Genomic DNA, 20,953 nt, shown 5'->3' with positions numbered 1-20,953 from the left:
CAACCAAGCCACTGCCCAGGCCCAGGGAGTAGAAAAGGCAGCAGATCTGGGCTCTGTAGGTGGACTGTTGTACTGAACAGGCTGCTGAGACAAGTGAATTTGGGGCATGCTTCTGCTAGGACCAAGGAAGGCCGAAGCTGCATCACCCCCTCATCACATGTCCTTGGTCTTGTGTGGACCCTCTGCATCACTCGTGTAGATCTAATAGGGATAGAGTAGGCACAGGTAGTTGTAGAAGTCCCAATAAAGGACCATAGTTAAAGAGGGAAGCTTAGGGGAACATTGGGGGATCACTATAATTTAATAACTGCTCAGGAAATCCGTCATGACAAGGCACACTTGCTTGACTAGTGGAGGCATGAGAATTCCTTCAGGTCATTGGGTGGGGATGGGATAAGGCCTACACTCAGATTCAGACCAACAGCAGGAGTTGAGGACCTCCCTTTTGCTGATTTGAATGCACACCTTACTGGCTACCAAGGAGGAGCTACTACTCCCAGAAAGGAGGAGGTGGGCCTTTCCAACCCTATTCCCCCTGCATGATAAAACTGTAGCCCACCAGATCCTGGGAGCAGAGCTTCCTTGCTTGACTGATTGCATCTCTCACAAGCATTCTATCTTAATAAATCTACTTTTTGCCTATCACTTTGTCTCTTGCTGAATTCCTTCTGTGCTGAAGCACAAAGAACCTGAACCTCAGTAAATCCAGACACAGGGTGAGTGATTCTAATTTAAAACCGTGGGTTTAAATCCCAATCTGCGTTTAGGCTGGGTTCAAGTCCCAGCACATGGGTTCAAGTCCCAATCTGGGTTCTGGATATGTTCAGGCCATTAATGTTGTCAGTTTCAGTTCTGGTAATAAAATGAAACACAGGTGACATGGCTCCAGTCCCACCCATCATCCCCCATCCTGTACTGGGCAGGCTTTGCGACCTGGTCTGTCTGCCTTTCCAAACTTCCCACTTTCCTAACTTTTTTCTGAAGGAGACACAAAATTCATTGGGGCCTGAAGGAGGTTTGCTTCAAAAAAAAAACTTCTTTTATTAAAACAACAGTTGCAAATACTTCACTTGGCCTGTGTGTCCCCTCTGCTGTGGCTTCTGGCTCAGGGTCAGCGGATGCAGCACTTGGCCTTGCCACTGTAACAGGTCCCTTCAATCCTGTTGAAGAGCGGGCAGGGGGAGAAGTTGCAGGTCCCCCCTTTCTTGGCACATATGTAGTGGTCGGACCTCTGGCCAAGACCCGTAAGCAGGTTAATACCTGTGAGAAGGGAAAGATAGCCCTTCAGACTCATGGCTTGCAGCCCCGGTAGCATCAGAACACTGGGTGAAATCAAAGCACTTCACAAAGCCCTTCTCCGGGTTTTCTCTTCCAAGAGATTTGCATCCACTTGACCTGTGGGACTAAGGCATCTAAAGCGCTCCCTCCAACTGAGGTCCCTGCTGGCTGTGGCCATACAAAGCTAGGGATGAACAGCAGGGCTCCCAGGGGGCTTTCTTCTGCCCAGAGGGCTTTAAGGTGTACAGGAAATTCAAATTACTTCAAACAGGTATTCTACAAATTTGTACTGTTGCCCAGACAACGCTGTCTGTTTCTAACTCCAGGGGCATCCCTGTGCTTTCCTCCCTCCCATGCTGTATAGTTACACCTTTCCTTCTGACTTGAATCCCTGCTCCCCACCTCTGCTCTCATCATGTCAGTTGAAATCTATGATCCTCTGATGCCAGACTGAAATTATGGCTACTCTATAGAGCTTTCATCATTTTCCCAGTTGGACTTTATTTTGTCTGTCTCCCAATCACAGAATCTCTCATTTGAAGTTCTCTAGACCTCTGCTGTATCCAATAGACAAAGCTGCCCTCTGATATTCCTGGCAAGTGGCTAGGGAACCACTGTTTTGTGTGCCTCTGTTGACAGGTGTTATGGCCTGAAATGTGTCCCTCTCAAATGTTGAAACCCTAATAATTAGGGCCTCAGAAAGTGACTGTATTTGGAGTCGGGGTCTTTAAAGAGGTGATTAAGGTTAAATGAGGTCATAATCAATATGACGCCTAATCAATACGGAGGTGTCCTTGCAAGAAGAGAAGTTTATACACACAAAAAAAACATACACGGAAAAAGAAACACAGGGATGTGTGAGCTAGCAGAGAGAGAAAGGGCCAGTGAGAACAGAGAAGGTAGCCATCCGCAAACTGAGGAGAGAGGCATCAGGGGACACCAAACCTGCTGCCACCTTGAACTTGAACTCCTGCCACCCAGAACTGTGAGACATAAATATCTGTTGTCTAAGCTGCCCACACTGTGCTATTTTGCTCGGACAGCCCCAGGTAACTAATGCAGCGGGCCTTTGCCACACTAAAGGGGCATTCTCATGTCATACGTTTCTGCCTGCTGCAAAGTTGGTTTTCATCCTGATTGAAATTGTCCTCTCAGCGACTTCCAGCTAGTGGACCTTTTCCTGATTCACATGAATAAGTTGAATCATGCCTCTGGAAGGCAGTACCATGTTTAGTCATCCTACTTCTTTGAAAGTCTTCTTTTTCTCCATGCCTCGTTTCCAGGACCTTCACAATCCTGTTCATTATCCTCTGGACGTATTCAGGTTCACGGACAGACTTCCTCAAGTTTAAGGCCCCTGGCCTGGTTCTAGAAACAATTTATGTGATTTATTCGAACTTCCTGAGCCCCAGCTTCTCAAATTTAAAATCAAGGAGACTAGATGATGTAATCTTTGATTTATAAAATTCTTAAGCTCATCATCTTTCCTTTGGTGGGGAACAAACAATTTATGATTGCATTTAATACTCCAAGGAACATATCAATCTTTCCTAATTTATACACAGGGAAATTGAGGTCCAGAGATTAAATGATCCTATTGTCTAACCAGTCAGTAATTATGTTATCTCAATAGATGCAGAAAATAAAAAAAAAAAAACCTAACAAATAAGGAACTGGAGGAAACTTCCTTGATCTGATCAAGAATACCTACAGAAGCCTACAACAAACAGTACATTTAGTGGTCAAGCATTGGAAACATTCCATGAGATTGACAATATGATCAACAAAACTACTATTGTTACTACCATTCCACATTGTACTTGAGGTACCAGTCAGGGGATAAAATAAGAAAAAGATAAACAAGGAAGTTCCCGTCATGGCTCAATGGTTAATGTATCCAACTAGGAACCATGAGGTTGCAGGTTCGATCCCTGGCCTTGTTCAGTGGGTTAAGGATCCAGCGTTGCTGTGAGCTGTCGTGAAGGTTGCAGATGCAGCTCATATCCTGCATTGCTATGGCTCTGGAGTAGGCTGGCAGCTACAACCCCAATTAGACCGCTAGCTTGGGAACCTCCATATGCCAAGAGAGCGGCCCTGGAAAAGGCAAAAAGACAAAAAAAAAAAAAAAAAAAAAAAAAAAAAGGACAAACAAAAGGTATAAGATTGGAAAGGAAGAAATAAAACTCTCTATTTGCAGACATTATGATTATATGTAGGCAGCCCAAAAGGAATTATGAGATCAATATACAAACAGGAAAAATAAAAAAATGAATTTTACTTTTGTGTATTAGCAACGAACAGAAAAAAAGGAAATAAAATAAAAACACCAGGAGTTCCCATTGTAGTTCAATGGTAATAGACCCAACTGGTGGGTTCGACCCCTGGCCTCATTCAGTGGGTTAAGGATCTGGCTGTTTCTATGAATTGCAGTGTAGGTGGAAGACAAGGCTCAGATCTAGCATTGCTGTGGCTGTGGTGTAGGCTGGCAGCTGCATCTCCCATTCAACATCTAGCATGGGAACTTCCATGTGCCACAAGTGCAGCCCTAAAAAGCAAATAAATAAATAAAAATAAAAACAAAATATAGAAGAGAATAAAATTTGCCTAGTTATAAATCTAAAAAATTATGTTCAGAGTTCCCTGGTGGGGCACAGCAGGTTAAGGATCCAGCATCACAGCAGCAGCTCAGTCACATGTTTGATCCCTGGCCCAAGAACTTCCACAAGCCACTTGCATCGCCAAAAAAAAAAAAAAAAAAAAAAAGAAAAAAAGAAGAAGAAGTTATGGGAAATACCTTTATCTACAAAGAATACAGTATTTTTTTTGTAAGTTAAAGAGGCCCTAAATAAGCTTTGGAAGATTATTTTAAAACTGTTAATTTTCCCCAAATTAATCTGCAGATTTAACCCAATACCATGAAAATCTTTTTAGTGACACTTGATGAGCTGATTCTAAAATTTATATGGAAAATTCAAAGGACCAAGAACACCAAGGCACTCTTGGAATAGAAGGTAGGAGAACTTGCTTTACTGGATTTCAAGACTAATTATAAAGCCCCTGTAATTAGACAGTGTAATGAAGACATGAGGTTGGACAATACACAAATAGAACAGCATAACAAGGGCAAAGAGAGGTCCATGCCTACATAGAGAGCTAATGTAGAACAACAGAGGTTCAGCAGAACAGGGGAGAAGAAATTGTCTTCTCAGTAGTTGGCTCTGGGAAAATTGGATATTCATAGTGGGAAAAAAAAAAAAAACCCACTTTTATCCTTAACTCATACCACACACGCACACTAAAAACCACTGCCAAATGGATCATTAACATATAGGCAAAAGGAAAAACAATAAGCCCTCAGAAAAGAGCATTGCAGACTTTCTTCATGCCTTTATGGTAAAAAAAATGTCTTAGAGCGCAAAAGCACTAACCCTAAAGGAAAAGATCTGACCAATTTAACCACATTAAAATAAGGTGGAGAACCTCTATCTAAGGAAAGTTTCCATTAAGTAAGTGAAAATTAAGGCCCAAGATAGGAGAAGATATTTGCAATGCTTACAACAAAGGTCTTCCATGTGGACTACAGGTAGAACTACTGTAGATCATTAAGAAAAGGGAGATAATCTGATAAAAAATATGGGCAGAAGATGAACAGATACTTCGCAAAAAAAAATCCAAGTGGCCAGTGATATACAAAGGAACTCAACTTATTATTTATCAGGGAAATGCAAATACAAACTCCAAAGCAACACCATGACCCTCACCAGATGGCTAAACTTTAAAAACAGTTGATGTTATCAAGTGTTGGCATGGAAATGAAGGAAGAGGAACTTTCACTCACTGGCTGTGGGGGGGTATGTTGTCTGGAGAACAGTTTTGCATTATTCATTAAACTTCAGTAGGAGAAGCATATCCTATGACCCAGCAAGGCCATCACCTCTTGATCTGCAGCCAATTGAAACAGATGCACAAAGCTATATTCTTTAGCATAAATATTAATGTGGTAAAAGTATAAGATATATAGGAAGTTGTGACCATACAAGATAAGTGATGAATGCCCTTGGGGAAGAGGGAGCTGTGACTGAGAAGGCTGGAGGAGAACTTTACAGGTGCCGGCCAGGTCCGGGCTCTTGACTTAACATCATGGTTATGGGGCTGCTGTTTCATAATAATTCATTAAGTTACACATTTGTGTTTTATGTACATTTATAGATCCATGTTATATTTTCCAATTGAAATTTTAAAAATATTCTAGGACCCCACCCCCACCCCTTCTCCCACCCAGGACTACACTACAGAACCAGCAGAAAAGCACAGGATGAAGCCAGAATGGAGTTTAAGGGACCCATCACTCTGAGACCTGAGATGAGCAAAAGCAGAGAGAGTTTTACAGGAGCCAGAGAACGCAATCTAGGTTTTCTAGTGCTGGCTGTGGGATCCCACCCCTATGGTGACACATAAGCAGACTTGTCCTTGCCTGTGGGCAGTAATGTTAGGCTGGTCACAGGCGAGGACCAGCTTGTCAGAGCCCCATGAGCTTCAGCAGTTAGGCTCTTTCTCTGATCTGGGCTAGGGGGTTGGTGGGTTGTCCTGCCAGGGGAAGGAATGCCCATGAGTCAGTGGGTTCCTTCCTGTTGGGGGCATTGAAGTAGAGATAGCTGGCCAGCTTAGGGGAGGTGCTGGTGCTGGTGCTCTCCAGGTGGTCCGTGGAGACCAGAAAGGATTGGACTTCAACTCTGTGAATATTTTAAAGCCATCTGGGGAAGAAACCAAATATATACAAGCCACTCCTGCAAAATAAATAATAGAACTCCAAAGCAACCAGGATATAGCCAAAGATCTGGGGCACTCTTCCACAAACAGGTAACCCACAATGACTCAGAAACTCAGGCTGGCCTTTTATAATAGGCAATGCCTCTTACTAAGTTCATGAGTTTTAGTTCAGTTCCCCCTAGATTCTCCTTAAGATAAATCCATGTGCCTGGTGACATATCCAGAGGCCTTTAGGAAGTTTGAGGAAAGAATATAGGATTGTGGATCAGAGCTGAATTCCAGCCCTTGTTGTTTGTGGGCCAAGCATTTGGAAAGCCAGCTTCTCTGAGATTTCCATCTACGAATTGGGGGAAATAGTCATCCTAGCATGATGCAGATGCTGGGGACGGTCAGTGAGATGATATTCACAGAGCTGCTTTTTTTGGCTATAAAGTGCCTCAGGTGGTACTGTGTGACCGGAGTTGTTGAGGACAGCTCTGTTCCTCCTGCACTGCTAATCAGGTGCCTCTGTCAACTTTGTAGGTAACAGGGGCCTGTGCCTGAGGCAATGGGGAGCATGTTTGTCCACAGGGGACAGCAGGCACATTCCTGGTGGCTGCTGCCGAGGTCTGAGAGGTGGAAGGAATTAGGGCCAGCAGCTTGGGGTAGAGACTATAGTGAAATGCTCAGGTGTGGGCAAGGCAGAGCGGGGACTGATGGTCACAGAGCATGGGCCTGGGAGTTGCCTTGCCCAATCACTCCTTTGGAAAGTGAGGAAACTGAGGTCCAGATTCCTAGCAATTCATGTGGTGTCTGGACGGGAAAAGAAAGGTGGGTACTGAGGGATGGGCTGTGTCTCTGTCAGCGACATTCACCTTGGCTTATTTTGCTGACCACCCTGGTAAAAACTGCTGTGGAAAGAGAAACAGTGTGTTTACACAGCAAGAGAAAATGGCCATGTTCACTTTCTCCCTGTATCCACTTCCTTTCCTCTCATTGCCCTTCACATTGCAGTGAACCAGTCTCTTAAGGAAGCTGTTTCTGATTCTGTCCCTCTCCAGTTTAAAAAAGAACTACCATATGATCCAGCGAGCCCAGTCCTTGGCATATATCTGGACAAAACTTTAGTTCAAAAATATATTTGCACCCCTATGTTCATTGCAGCACTATTCACAATAACCAAGATGTGGAAACAACCTAAATCCATCAACAGGTGAATGGATTAAGATGCAGTACATATATACAATGGAATATTACTCAGCCATAAAAAAGAATAGTGCCATTTGCAGCAACATGGATGGAATAGAGATTCTCATACTAGATGAAGTAAGTCAAATAGAGAAAGACAAATGCCATATGATATCACTTATATGTGGAATCTAAAATGTGGCACAAATGCAACTATCTGCAGAGTAGAAACAAACTCATGGACATAGAGAACAGACTTGTGGTTGCCAAGGGAAGGGGGAGGGAGGGGGATGGACTGGGATTTAGGGGTTAGTAGATGCAAACTATTACATTTAGGATGGATAAGCAATGAGGTCCTACTACACAGCTCAAGGAATTACATCTAATCACTTGTGGTAGAACATGATAGAAGATAATATGAGAAAAAGAATGTATATACGTACAATTTATGTACAGCAGAAATTGACAGAACATTGTAAATCAACTATAATTAAAAAATTAAAATAAATAAATATATAAATAAATAAATCCTCTGGGGCTCACCCAAACCTAGATGCATCTACTGCTTCACTTAGTCTGCCCCCCCCCAACATCCCTAGCTCCTCTCTGTTCCCATTGCACACTGTGCCTTGAGAGCCCTGCAGTGTTGGAGCCAGTGGCCTGGGTTTGAGTCCCCACTCTGCCTTTTACCAGTCATATGACTTTGGTGAGGTTTTTAACGCACAAAATGAGGACAATGGTTCTTTCTTCCCAGTAGAGGCATTGGGAGGACTACATTAAAAGTGAGTGCTATTGTTTTTTATTTCTCTTTATTTCTGGGTTTTCACAGCTGCTGTCCTTTCTGTCTGGTTTGTCCTTGCTCCCATCTGCCCTCTCACCTTTCACTAGTTTATTTAATTTGGGGCTGCAAATCCAGATACCCACTGCTGCAAGGCAGATATCCTAAACCTGCAAAGTGGGCTGAGGTGAGGCAATGAGGAGTGGTGGGGCTGTGGAGTGAGTTCCCATCTGAAGGCACAGCCACTTTAGCTGCAGCTCACTGTAAGAGAAGATAAAAATCTGATTTTTTTTTTTTTTTTTTTTTTTGGTGGCATATCCTGACTTTTGAATATTGGGAAGGAGTTTTTTTAAAAAACACCACAAACACCACAATGACTTCCCTTTTTCCTTCCCTTCTCAGCTTCCTCAAGAAAGTCCTCCTGGCTCCTTAAGACCAGGTCAGCTCCTACTGTCACATGTTCTCTGAGCATGAGCATCCAGCACTTAAGAGCATTTCACAACACATGTAATTAGGTATGTCAATATGTCATCGATTTTCTTGTCCTGCTCTGCTTTTCAAATGTGTGGCCCGTGCATCCTTGCATTTCCCCTGTTCCCGGGGCAATGCCTGTGCACAGCAGCCCTTAACTAAATATTCCTCCTTGAATCAGTGAGTGACTAGCCTCAAACTATCTTGCATTCTTTTTTTTTTTTTTTTCTTTTTTAGGGCCGCACCCACGGCATATAGAAGTTCCTAGGCTAGGGGTTGAATGGGAGCTATAGCTGCCAGTCTATGCCACAGCCACAGTAACGCCAGATCCAAGCAGAGTCTGAGACCTACACCACAGCTCACAGTAATGCCGGATCCTTCCCCCACTGAGTGAGGCCGGGGATCGAACCCACATCCTCATGGAGCCTGGTTGGGTTTGTTAACTGCTGAGCCATGAAGGGAACTCCTGTCTTGCATTCTAAACACCTGGGCTGGGGTCCCATCCAGCTGATGCAGGGACCTGTGCCCCTGTGGCATTGTAACATCACTCTGTATTCACAGAAAGACCACTTGTATAAGATGAAGGTGGATGGCGCCCCCTCCTCCTTTTTTTCTGATAGAGATGAAAACTGCTAAAGAGAATGTAACGTCTTAGGATTTCCTTCAGTGACCATAAAATGCTCACTCCCCCGGGTCATAAGGAGCTCAATTTCCCCACCTGCCAAATGACCAGGACTTAGGGCTATTCCAGAAAAGGAGTGGATTGACCTGTATGGGGGCTCCAAGTGACTGAGTAGCCCCGCCCCCTCCCTGTACCAGGCAGCCTGGGGGCAATGGAGTTCCAGCCCTGGCAGCAGCAGCAGCACAGTGACAGCCACACAGCGATGAAAACACCCCAGATGGTACCTGAGAGTAGAGCTGAGAGCCTGGAAGAGCTGAGAGCTTCACATTGGTCTGGGGCACACAGGCTGGGGACACCCAAGTATTCTGAGGCAGAGGACACTGGGGCTGTCCCTTCTATCCAGACAGTGACACCTGGGCAGCACTAACATCTCCCCAGAAAACATTCCTTTTTTTTTTTTTTTTTTTTTTGTCTTTTTGCTATTTCTTGGGCCGCTCCTGTGGCATATGGAGGTTCCCAGGCTAGGGGTCCAATCGGAACTGTAGCCACCGGCCTACGCCAGAGCCACAGCAATGTGGGATCCGAGCCACGTCTGAGACCTACACCACAGCTCATGGCTACGCCGGATCGTTAACCCACTGAGCAAGGGCAGGGACCGAACCCGCAACCTCATGGTTCCTAGTCGGATTCGTTAACCACTGCGCCACGACGGGAACTCCAGAAAACATTCATTTTCAGCCTGTCTTTCCCCGAAGCTCTCTATCAAGATGGGACAGTCCTGAGACAGTGGCAGTGCCACAAAGGTGGTGGTTGGCCTGCCAGCATCTTGGGTGCTCCAGGCTTCAGCTGGGAGGTGATAGTGGGTGCTGTTCTTCCCCTTCTAGAAGATGAGCTGGTGCTGGCGACCAGTCCGGAGGGGTCCCCACCCTGAGAACCTATTTGCTGGGAGTTCTGTGCAGACAGGGTTTGCCTGTCATCAGAGAACAGCATCAGGTCCCCTCTCCTGGGAGCATCTCAGTTCATCCTTACAGGTCAGGTGCTCTGTAATGCAGCTGAGATTGCCATACTAACTGATTACTAAGTTTACTTGCTCCTGCATATCCCTGGAAACACTTTTATTTTCTATTCTTTGCATGCGATGCTCATAATCACAGTTAGATGCCACAACCTGAACATAACTCTTCATGTTAACTTAGAGTCTTGCAGACATTCTGAGTGTGAACTGACCTGTAGTGGGACATTTTGCATGGCTGCTCAGCATGAGCACACATGCCACTGAAATAAGAGTAGGATAAAACAGCATGTATGCTCACTGCATGGAAGGCACTGGTATTTCCTATTCTTTAGGGAAAGAAAAAAAAAAAAAAAAAAAAAACAAGGCTGCAACTCACTAAGTTGATTTCTCTACCTCTCTAATGGATTCAAACAGGAAACAAAGAAACTCTGCACTGGAAGATTTCTGTACTTCGTGGTCCGAGGGGGCACAGAGGCCCACCTGGAGTAAATGAGCTACATCTTCATGACGGAGTGATGGCCTGGAGAAAAGCTGGGTTTTTCAGGAAGTTCCCAAGCTCTGATGCTCTCAGAGCCATCTGCCACAGCCCACTCACTCTGCAGATGAGGAAATGGAAACCCTGAATGTGTGACCTACTCAAGGTCCCCTAGCAAGGGAGTGACAGGGCTGCAATAAATGTCTCTGATAGTGCCGGCAGCGTCTCTTCCTCTCTTATATCAGGGACATGGCCCTCCCTGACCCAGAGTTGCTGGCGCCTGCTGGCCTGAGGCTGGCCTCCTGTGCACTGGGGAATGGGCGACCCTTGAGTAATTGAGTGGATTTCTCAAGGAAGGTGGATCCCTGGCTGCCAGCACACAGGTGAGTCAAAGGCTCCGGCTGAGCTGGTCTCGTGGGCGGGACAGGTAGCACCTGCCTGCTGCAGGGCACCGGGGGGCCCCACCCTGTGATGTGGGGAGGAATGAGGTGGCAGCCTGCACCTCTCAACCAGCTAGGACACTGGCCTCTCAGTGGGAGGTGCCATCTTGCCGATGGAGCAGAAGGCCCCTTCCCTATCAGATGCTTTCTGGACGCCCAAGACAAAGATGGGGCTGGTAGGTGCTGGAGCTGCCTGGGCTGGCTCCCTTTCCCTGACGAGCACAGAGGGAAGGGAGCCCCAAGGAATGGCCAGAGAGAGCCATGAGTCCATCCCTCCTGCCACAGGGCTGCCCTCAGTTACAGAGAAAGTCAGCCTGGGGATGGTCCCTGCAGGTCAGGCAGGTTCCAGACCCCACAGGCTTGCCCACCACCTTCTGCCCAGGGCAACCTCAGGGATGCCTTCTGGCTGCTACTTCCTGAGGACCCAAGAGGCAGCTTTTCTCAGAACTCTGCCCACACTCCCAGCCCAGCCTGGGGCTTGGTGCTGCAGCAAGTCCCTACGCTCACCTGCAGCCAGCTGGGAAGAGAGGAGGCAGACAGTCAGCAGCAGCAAGCAGAGGGCCCTCATGGCGGCGGCAGGTGGTGGCCGGATGCCCAGGGAAGGAGAGGCTCTCAGAGGCTGAGCTGCCAGAGGCTTCCAGAGGCTGGAGTGTCACCGTATTTATAGGGCTAGAGGGTTGCACAACCACACAGACCAATCTGAAGGGCGGTGTCGCAATCCCCAGAGTGAAATTCTAATAAATAACCCTTCGTGTCAAGCTGTGGTCACATGGACACTTTCCTCTGGCTGCAGCTGGATCCAGACTTGGAGACCTTGTGTTGCCTCCTCTGGGTCTGTTTGTGCCCTAGCTGGGTAGTTGAGATAGAGCTCAGGCTAGAACCCCTCCTGCTGGAATAGCCCAGGGAGGTGCCAGGCCAGGTGGCTGCCAGGCTGCAAAGCTGCAATGCCAGTGTCAGGCCCTTTAGCTGAACTGTGGTCTCTACAAACATCACCCACTTCTCTTTTAAAAACCAAGCCCGGGAGCTCCCACTGTGGTTCAGTCTCAGGGGGTTAAGAACCCGACTAGTATCCATGAGGATGCAGGTTCGATCCCTGGCCCTGCTCAGTGGGTTAAGGATCCGGCATTGCTGTGAGCTGTGGTGTAGGTTGCAGATGTGTCTCAGATCCTGTGGTGCTGTGACTGTGGCATAGGTGGACAGTTGTAGCTCCAATTCAACCCATAGCCTTGGAACATCCATATGCCACAGATGCAGCCCTAATAAGTAGATAAGAAAGAAAGACAGAAAGACAGAAAGAAAGACAGAAAGAAAGGCAGAAAGAAAGAAAGAAAGAAAGAAAGAAAGAAAGAAAGAAAGAAAGAAAGAAAGAAAGAAAGAAAGAAAGAAAAGAAGGAAGGAAGGAAGGAAGGAAGGGAGAGAGAGAGAGGAAGGAAGGAAGGAAGAAAGAAAGAAAGAAGGAAGGAAGGAAGGAAGGAAAGAAAGAAAGAAAGGAAGGAAGGAAGGAAGGAAGGAAGGGAGAAAGAAAGAAAGAAAGAAAGAAAGAAAGAAAGAAAGAAAGAAAGAAAGAAAGAAAAAGAAAGAAAGAAAAAGAAGAGAGAGAGGGAGGGAGGGAGGGAAGGAAAGAAGGAAGGAAGGAAGGAAGGGAGAGAGAGAGAAAGGAAGGAAGGAAGGAAGAAAGAAAGAAAGAAAGAAAGAAGGAAGGAAGGAAGGAAGGAAGGACGGAAGGAAGGAAGGAAGAACCAAGCCAGTTGTCTTTCATTTAACCTTCAAGGAGGATAGGATTTTCATCAGACAAGGTTGTTGTCTCCATTACCAGCTTCTGTGGGTAACTTTCTCCTTGCTTGACTAATATCAGCCTTTCTAGTTTCTGGGTTTTGTTTTGTTTTGTTTTTGTCTTTTGTCTTTTTAGTTCCCAGGCTAGGGGTCTAATCGAAGCTGTACCTGCCAGCCTACGCCACAGCCACAGCAACACCAGATCAAAGCTGCGTCTGTGACCTACACCACAGCCCACGGCAACGCTGGATCTTTAACCCACTGAGTGAGGCCAGGGATCGAACCCTCCACCTCATAGTGCCTAGTCAGATTCGTTTCTGCTGTGCCATGATGAGAACTCCTCTGGGTTTTTTTTTTTTAATTAATATATCTGTGAAATATTTTTAAAGCTATTGGCCTCTTCTATAATTTAAAGATTTTTTTATCAAGACAATTTCTTAGTGCAGTTTTTTGTGGGTTTTTTTGTTTGTTTGTTTTGTTTTTTTTAAATGGAGTTCCCAGGCTAGGGGTCTAATCAGAGCTGTAGCCACCGGCCTACGCCAGAGCCACAGCAACTCGGGATCCGAGCCACGTCTGCGACCTACACCACAGCTCACGGCAACGCCGGATCGTTAACCCACTGAGCAAGGGCAGGGACCGAACCCACAACCTCATGGTTCCTAGTCGGATTTGTTAACCACTGTGCCACGACGGGAACTCCTCTTAGTGCAGTTTTAAGTGCACAGCCAAATGGAGGGGAAGTTAGAGATTTCCCATATAAACCCTGGGCCTCACACAGGCTCCGCCCTCACGACATCTCCCACCACATGATACCTTTGTTACAGTAATGAACCTACACTCACACGTCATTGTCACCTAAAGCATGTAGTTTACATTTGGGTTCACTGAGGGTGTTGTCCATTCTAAAGGTTTGGACAAATGTATCATGATGTGTGCCTCCCATCATAGTACCACAGAGAACACCTTCACTGCCCTAAAATCCCCTATGCTCCACTTAGTTATCCCTTCCTTCCGTCAGGGCCCCTGGCAAACACTGATCTCTTTACAGAGTCCATTGTTTTGCCTTTTCCAGAACGTGAGAGATTTGGAATCACACAGTATGTGGAATTTTTTCTGGTTTCCTTCTTTTGCTTAGCCATGTGCATTTAAAGTTCCTCAAGGTCTTTTATTTATTTTTTTAATAACTTTTTTTATTTTCCCACTGTACAGCAAGGGGGTCAGGTTATCCTTACATGTATACATTACAATTACATTTTTTCCCCCACCCTTTCTTCTGTTGCAACATGAGTATCTATCTAGACATAGTTCTCAATGCTACTCAGCAGGATCTCCTTGTAAATCTATTCTAAGTTGTGTCTGACAAGCCCAAGCTCCCAATCCCTCCCACTCCCTCCCCCTCCCATCAGGCAGCCACAAGTCTCTTCTCCAAGTCCATGATTTTCTTTTCTGAGGAGATGTTCATTTGTGCTGGATATTAGAGTCCAGTTATAGTGATATCATATGGTATTTGTCTTTGTCTTTCTGGCTCATTTCACTCAGGATGAGATTCTCTAGTTCCATCCATGTTGCTGCAAATGGCATTATGTCATTCTTTTTTATGGCTGAGTAGTATTCCATTGTGTATACATACCACCTCTTCCGAATCCAATCATCTGTCAATGGACATTTGGGTTGTTTCCATGTCCTGGCTATTATTAATAGTGTGCTGCAATGAACATGCGGGTGCACGTGTCTCTTTTAAGTAGAGTTTTGTCCGGATAGATGCCCAAGAGTGGGATTGCGGGGTCATATGGAAGTTCTATGTATAGATTTCTAAGGTATCTCCAAACTGTTCTCCATAGTGGCTGTACCAGTTTACATTCCCACCAGCAGTGCAGGAGGGTTCCCTTTTCTCCACAGCCCCTCCAGCACTTGTTATTTGTGGATTTATTAATGATGGCCATTCTGACTGGTGTGAGGTGATATCTCATGGTAGTTTTGACTTGCATTTCTCTTATGATCAGCGATGTTGAGCATTTTTTCATGTGTTTGTTGGCCATCTCAAGGTCTTTTAATGGCTGGATGGGTTCTTCCTTTTAGTGCTGAATACTAGTTCATTGGGGATGTAGCATAGCTTATTTATCAGTTCAGCTACTGAGGGACATCTTTGTGGCTTCAAGTTTTAGCAATTATAAACACAGCTGCAGTAAGCATTTGTCTGCAAGTTTTTGTGTGGACCTAAGTTTTAAGTTCCTTTGGATAAATACCAAGGAGTGTGGTGGCTGGATCATATGGTAAGTGTGTGTTTAGTTTTGAAAGTGGCTGTACCATTTTGCACTCCCACCGGCAATGAATGAGAGTTTCTGTTGCTCCGCATCATTCGGTGGTGTCGGGTTCTGTACTTTGGCCATTCAAGGAGATGTGTACTGTTATCTCATTGTTTTTATTTGCACTGCCCTGATGACATACGAAATGGAGCATCTTTTCACATTCAGCCTTTCTTTTTCCCATCTAGACTTTGGTTTCCAGGAAGTTTTCAACAGTGACTTCCCAGAGAGTGAACCCCTATGTGGCTGTGGCCCCTTGGAGTCAGGAGTCTTGGGATCCAGGCTGGTCTGAGTCTCGATGAGCTTCAAAGACTGGTACTTATCTCAACTGTCAAGCAGGGATGTTGTGTTAGCTTATCTCTAAGCAGGTCTCAAGTTCTCATCAATTTTAAAGATTAAAAAAATTATCATTGATTTTCATTGTAATACTATTGACAGCTTTCTTAATGTCTCCGTCAGTATTATTTTCAGGCATCAGAAGCAGCTCTGGTCTATTAAGCCAGGGAGGAGTTTAAGAGGATATGGGGTCATGCACAGTAACCCTGGATGCCTAGAGACTATGGCCTATAAGCTCAGCTTCCAGAGCAGTATCCAACCTCCACCAAAGAACCGGTCTGAGGAGGACCCCATGGTGCAGCCACTGTGTTGAGACACCAGGAGCTGGATTTCACTGCTGCTGGTGCCACCAGCAGAGCACCATCTGCACCACAACATGCACCTTCCAGATGCTTCCACTGCACCTCTGTGAGAGAGAGAGACAGAAGCATAGGGAGAGACAGAGAGAGAAAGAGTCAGAGAGAGACAGAGAGGTAGTGAGACATGGAAATAAAGAGAGACAGAGAGAGAGAAATAAAAAGAGAGATTGAGGCAGAGAGAAATAAATAGAATTAGAGGAGAAAGAGAGAAAGGGAGATAATAAGAGATAACAAGGACAGAGGTAGAGCAATAAAGAGAGAAAGAGAGAGATGCACACACAGAGACAGAGAGACTGGGACCCTCTTCCCTGCCCGTCTCACCCTGGGCCCCACCTTCAGTCCCACCGGCCCACCTGCCTGGGGTGCCAGGTCTGGTGGGCAGAATCTTGGTCATAGAACCAGCTGCAAGGGAGCCCGGGAAAGCAAGAAAGGGTATATTCAGCACCTTGGGAGAGTCGTGTTAGCCTCCTGCTGAGCTCTGAAAGTGAAGAATCAAAGGGGTGAAGATATTGGGTCAAAGCAAATGCAAGAGTTCTTTACCTCCAAAATCATTCATTCTTTTGTTCCCCGATTTAAGACTATGTATCTGGTTCCCGTTACCAGCCATGTGATCTTGAGAGGCCTGGGTGCAGTATGGAATGAGCTCTGTGGGGGTTTCCTGCAAACATCTAGTTGGGAGACAGATGAGCAATCAGTTGCCATCACTCTTGGTAGGTGCTCTGGTTGGCAGCATAGAGAGACCACAGGCTAAAGCCAACATCAGGGGTAGGTGTACGTGAACTTGAGCTGTTAGTGTCATTGCAACAGTTTTGGTTTTCTCCTGAGGCATCAGGGAGGCCTTAGAATATTTGAATCAGAGAAAATAAAGGAATCAATGCCGTTTTATAAACAGTCTCAGGGAAGTGTGGACAGTGATGGAGAGGGGCAGGATTGGAGTCAGGAAGACAACAAAGAGCTGGTGGAATAATTAGGGTCTTAACTAAGGGCATTAAGGGGAGATGAAAGGAGACATGGGTTCAAGGAATATTAAGAAGTAAAAGCCCACCAGACACAGAAGGAGACAGAATGACCCAGATTTCTGGCTCGGACTAGATAAAAGGTGATGTCATGGACTGAGATAGGATAAACAGGGGGCGGAACTGATGCCAGGAAATGGCCTGAGTTGCATAAATGTTTTCAGGTAAGGAATGTCTCACCTTGGGCTTCCCCAGAAGCAGTGTGAGCCAAGAATCTGAGCAAACATGGCAAACTAGGAGAGAAGTGATTGAGGGGGAGGAAGCAGATAAAGTTGTGATAATAAGGTCACTGGTGACTGTGGAGCTGAATTCCATGGAAACTTTGGAAACAGGGCAAAAGATAAGCCCCAGAATCATCCAGGCCAGAGGTGAGGAGCTGGGCTTTTCACACCCCAACAGCCCTCATGCCATGGTTAAAAGCTGCTCCCATTAGGACATGAATTCTTAGGCCTGTGGCCCCAAACTTCATGAGCATAAGCCAGTGTATTGCCTGTGGCAGAGGCAGGGGTTGGCTCTGGGAGGCAGGTGATCTGCACAGAATCTGAGCACCATCAGTGTCTGGGGATCCCTCCAAGGTCCCCAGAGGCATTACACATGTGGGCTTGGATCTCAGGGGACAGATACAGAACTGGTTTCCAAACATGGCTGATGTGGACTGGTTGACACCATGGTAGTGAATGAAATCCCTGGGGAAATAAAGTTTTTTAAAAATCCCAGAGAACAATGACTTTTGAAAGAGGAAGGAAGAAAACCATGGCGGGGGCGGGGGGAGTGGGGGCGCGCACTTAGAGAGGAGGGAGGGGCAGTCACTGTCAGATGCAGAAAACTTCCAAAACAGCGTTATGCTATCCATCCATTTACCTCTCCTGATGGGAGAGCATGACCAGACTTCTGGGGGCTGTAGAGGAAATAGATGAGGAGGAATGAGCAGTGGTGGGTGTGGGGCAGTGGGGGAGGGGAAGGCTCAGTGGAGGCAGGGCAAGGGCTGGGGGACTGGCCAAAGGGCTAACTTCACTTGAATGTCTGGATTCCCTTGTGAGGGTTGAGGGGAGGCCCTTTCCTCCCCTGACAGGGCTGGGAGGGCTGGGGGTAGAGGAGGGAGGCGAGTCTCCTCTGGGCAGTGGGAAAGGGCAGAGGGGGCACACTGAACACCAGCTGGGGGGCACGGAGGCCCTCACTGAGGCTGTGGCCTGGAGTGGTCCCGGTACCATTTTCCAGGTGCTTCTGTGTGTCTGTAGCCAAATGTTTGGAGCATCAGCCCTGCATGAAAGGGGCACTGAAGTTTCAACCGTGAGCCCCAGGATTCTGTCTGTGCCTCCCGCAAAATGAATTATCTGCTTCCCCTCTGGCTCTGAGTTTCTCTTTTATTTCTGGCACTTGAGAGAATTTCTTATTTCTTATTATTTATTATTTCTTTCTGTACCCCTCTTCCACCCTTGGTCCTGTGGTAGCATTTGCTCAGGTGATTTTCCCATCTTCCTTCAAAGTGAGGCCCATGGTGGGGGTGCAGCATCAGCACCTGTGTTGGGAGCCCCGAGCTGGGCTGGACCAGAGGAGGAGGTACTGCTCCAGATCCAGGGCCTGGGAGGGGCGCTCTGTGCTGGCCCCTCACACATGCTGCGAAGAAGCATCAAGAAAATGGAGCTTTCTGGCTGTTTGAAGTGGTTGAGACCTCTCAGACACAAAATGAAGCAGAAAGCTGAGCCCTTGTCTTTGTTTGGGAGGCTTTGGGAGAGTGTGGAATGCAGGTGTGTGGGAGCTGGATAAAGAGGTGGGGGTAGGTGTGGGGTGGGCTGTGTACAGCATGGAGGCTGTGTTTGCACCTGAGCCTTTAACCTGTTTCCCTTTTCCCATCTGCATCAGGAAGCTGCAGGCCATGTTCCAGATTTATGGTTCCAGGCGAGGCCCGGCCCTTCTCATTTCCATCTCCCCCGTCTGTGCTCCGAGCCAGCTGGGCTGGGACAGTCTCTCTTGGCTCCAGCTTGGTGGTTTATGAAACAGGGAGATTGGGACCCCTCGGGGTGAGAGCAGCTGGCATTTGTGGTGTTTACACAGATTGGTGGAGAGACAGGCAGAGAACTCGCCTTGGGAGGGACTCAGTGAGAATAAGAACGGCCAAGTTCACTGCCTGCTCCTGGTGCCAGGCCAGCACACATACCCCATGTGAATATTTATCTTGGATCACTACATATCAGAGCTACACTTGACTGCATCCCAACAATATGTATGACAGAACAAGGATGTGCTGAGCACAGCGGAAGTGAAGAAGCTGGAGTGAAGAGCCCTGCTCTTGAGGGATCTGGCAGCTCCAGGCGGTGAGCTGTACTAGGCCCTGCCACCTCTTCCAAGAAGCCCTCCTTGACTTCCGCCCTTCATCCTAAAAGTGTCTTGGTACCTCTGAGCTACCCCATCGCACCCTCCTTCCCTTTCACAGTGACTCTGATATCCTCTGCAGTTAGTGAGGTCTGAGGCAGGGCTGAGCAGGGACCCCCCCCATCATCACCCCTCCTGGGAGGATCTGGTGTCAGGCAAAGATAACCAGTGGCTGAAGGAAATGAATGAAGAGAAGAGGGTTGCTGGGGCTGAATGGTTTCCCCCCAAGTTCATGTGTGGAAGCCCTCACCCCAATGTGCCTGCTTTTGGAGACAGGACCTTTAAGGTGAAATGAAGTCCTAAGACCTGATCCCACAGGACTGGTCTCATGAGAAGGGGAAAATTGTGCTCCCTTTCTCTGCCCCACAGCCAGAAAGCAGTCTTCATCTTGGCGTCCCAGCTTCAGACTGTGGTATATAAGTTTCTGTCCTGTAGGCACCCAGTCGTGTGCCCCCACTTCGGTTAGCCCTTCATTTCCCAGGACACCATGACTCCTGTCCCACTCTGGCAGCACCCCAATTTCCTGGTACCTGGATGGCGTCCACTCTCTGAACATTGCATTCCACATTTGTTTGCATCCTAATCATGTGAAAGAATTTCAGTCTAAAATGGAACCAAGAGTTTCCGTCATGGCTCAGTGGTTAATGAGCCCGACTAGTATCCACGAGGATGACAGTTTGATCCCTGGCCTCACTCAGTGGGTTAAGGATCCAGCCTTGCCGTGAGCTGTGGTATAGGTTGCAGACATGGCTCTGATCCCTCATTGCTGGGGCTGTGGTATAGACCAGCATCTTCAGCTCCGATTCAACCCCAAGCCTGGGAACCTCCATATGCCATGGGTGCAGCCCCAAAAAGACCAAAACAAACAAACAAACAAAAAACAAAAAAACAAAAAAACAGCAACCAACTGGAGGATTTAAAATGAAAAATCTTGCAAAAAGACAAAAAAAAAAAAAAATGAAAAATCTCACCCACAGCCCTCAAAAACAAACAAAACAAAAAAACCTTAAGGACTGAGAAACAGAGTTCCCGTAAATGCCCAATTTTACAGAAAACCGATAATGTTGGAGTTTTCTCAAATGATGGGGACTTGGTCAGGGATTGCCTCATATCAGTCTTGGAAAGTTTGCTTATGATTTCTGGAGCTATGAAAAGGAAACAACCTGGGTTGGGCTGATTTCGGAAAATAGGCCTGATGGCACTTTGTTTGCCTGCCTGGACTGGTTTTGTCTGCTCAGGGGACTTTCAGGGCTGCTGTCTGTTTTTTTAAAAAAATTATTTTTATTTTAATAGACTCTAACTGGACTTTCCCTTCTTTATATTTCCTGCCCATAAATACAGCCTATCCCACACCCTTAACTGACACCCTCATGGATTGCTACATCCTATGTGTCCTGAATTTCAGTTCCTCTTCTATTCCTGAATAAACTCATCTTTTTGACAGGTTTTTTTTTTTTTTTTTTTTTTTTTCGGGCCGCATATGGAAGTTCCCAGGCTAGTGCTCGAATGGGAGCTGCGATTGCTGGCCTATACCACAGCCACAGCAACACGGGATCCGAGCCACATCTGCTCCTTATGTTGCAGCTTGCAGCAACACCTGATCCTTAACCCAAGGGGAGGGGGGTGGCCCTGAGGAAGGCCAGGGATTGAACTTGCATCCTCATGGACACTATGTCAGGTTCTCAACCTGCCGAGCCACAATGGGAACTCCTTTTTGACAATTCTGTCTTGTCTCAATTTACCTCCTTATGTGGGTTGACTAGCAGCTATACCC

General features: G+C 46.6%; 1 protein-coding gene across 1 annotated transcript; it reads right to left on the bottom strand.

Moving 5' to 3' along the window:
• Positions 1–1,025: 1,025 nt before the first annotated feature.
• On the bottom strand, positions 1,026–11,635 carry DEFB1 (defensin beta 1). The gene is made up of 2 exons (NM_214442.2): positions 11,524–11,635; positions 1,026–1,260 (listed from the first exon to the last, which is right to left on the bottom strand). The coding sequence occupies exons 1-2, from the start codon at positions 11,582–11,584 to the stop codon at positions 1,112–1,114; spliced, it is 210 nt and encodes a 69-aa protein (NP_999607.1). The 5' UTR covers positions 11,585–11,635; the 3' UTR covers positions 1,026–1,111.
• Between the last annotated feature and the right edge of the window lie 9,318 nt (positions 11,636–20,953).

The sequence above is a fragment of the Sus scrofa genome, chromosome 15 (assembly GCF_054392235.1).
Source record: "Sus scrofa isolate SSC_HxYL_T2T_F1_AM1 chromosome 15, Sscrofa_HxYL_maternal_Yorkshire_Landrace_v2.0, whole genome shotgun sequence".
In the NCBI taxonomy this organism is placed as follows: Eukaryota; Metazoa; Chordata; class Mammalia; order Artiodactyla; family Suidae; genus Sus; species Sus scrofa.
Note: the sequence above shows the minus strand (reverse complement) of the source record. Positions and strands in the feature narration are given on the sequence as shown.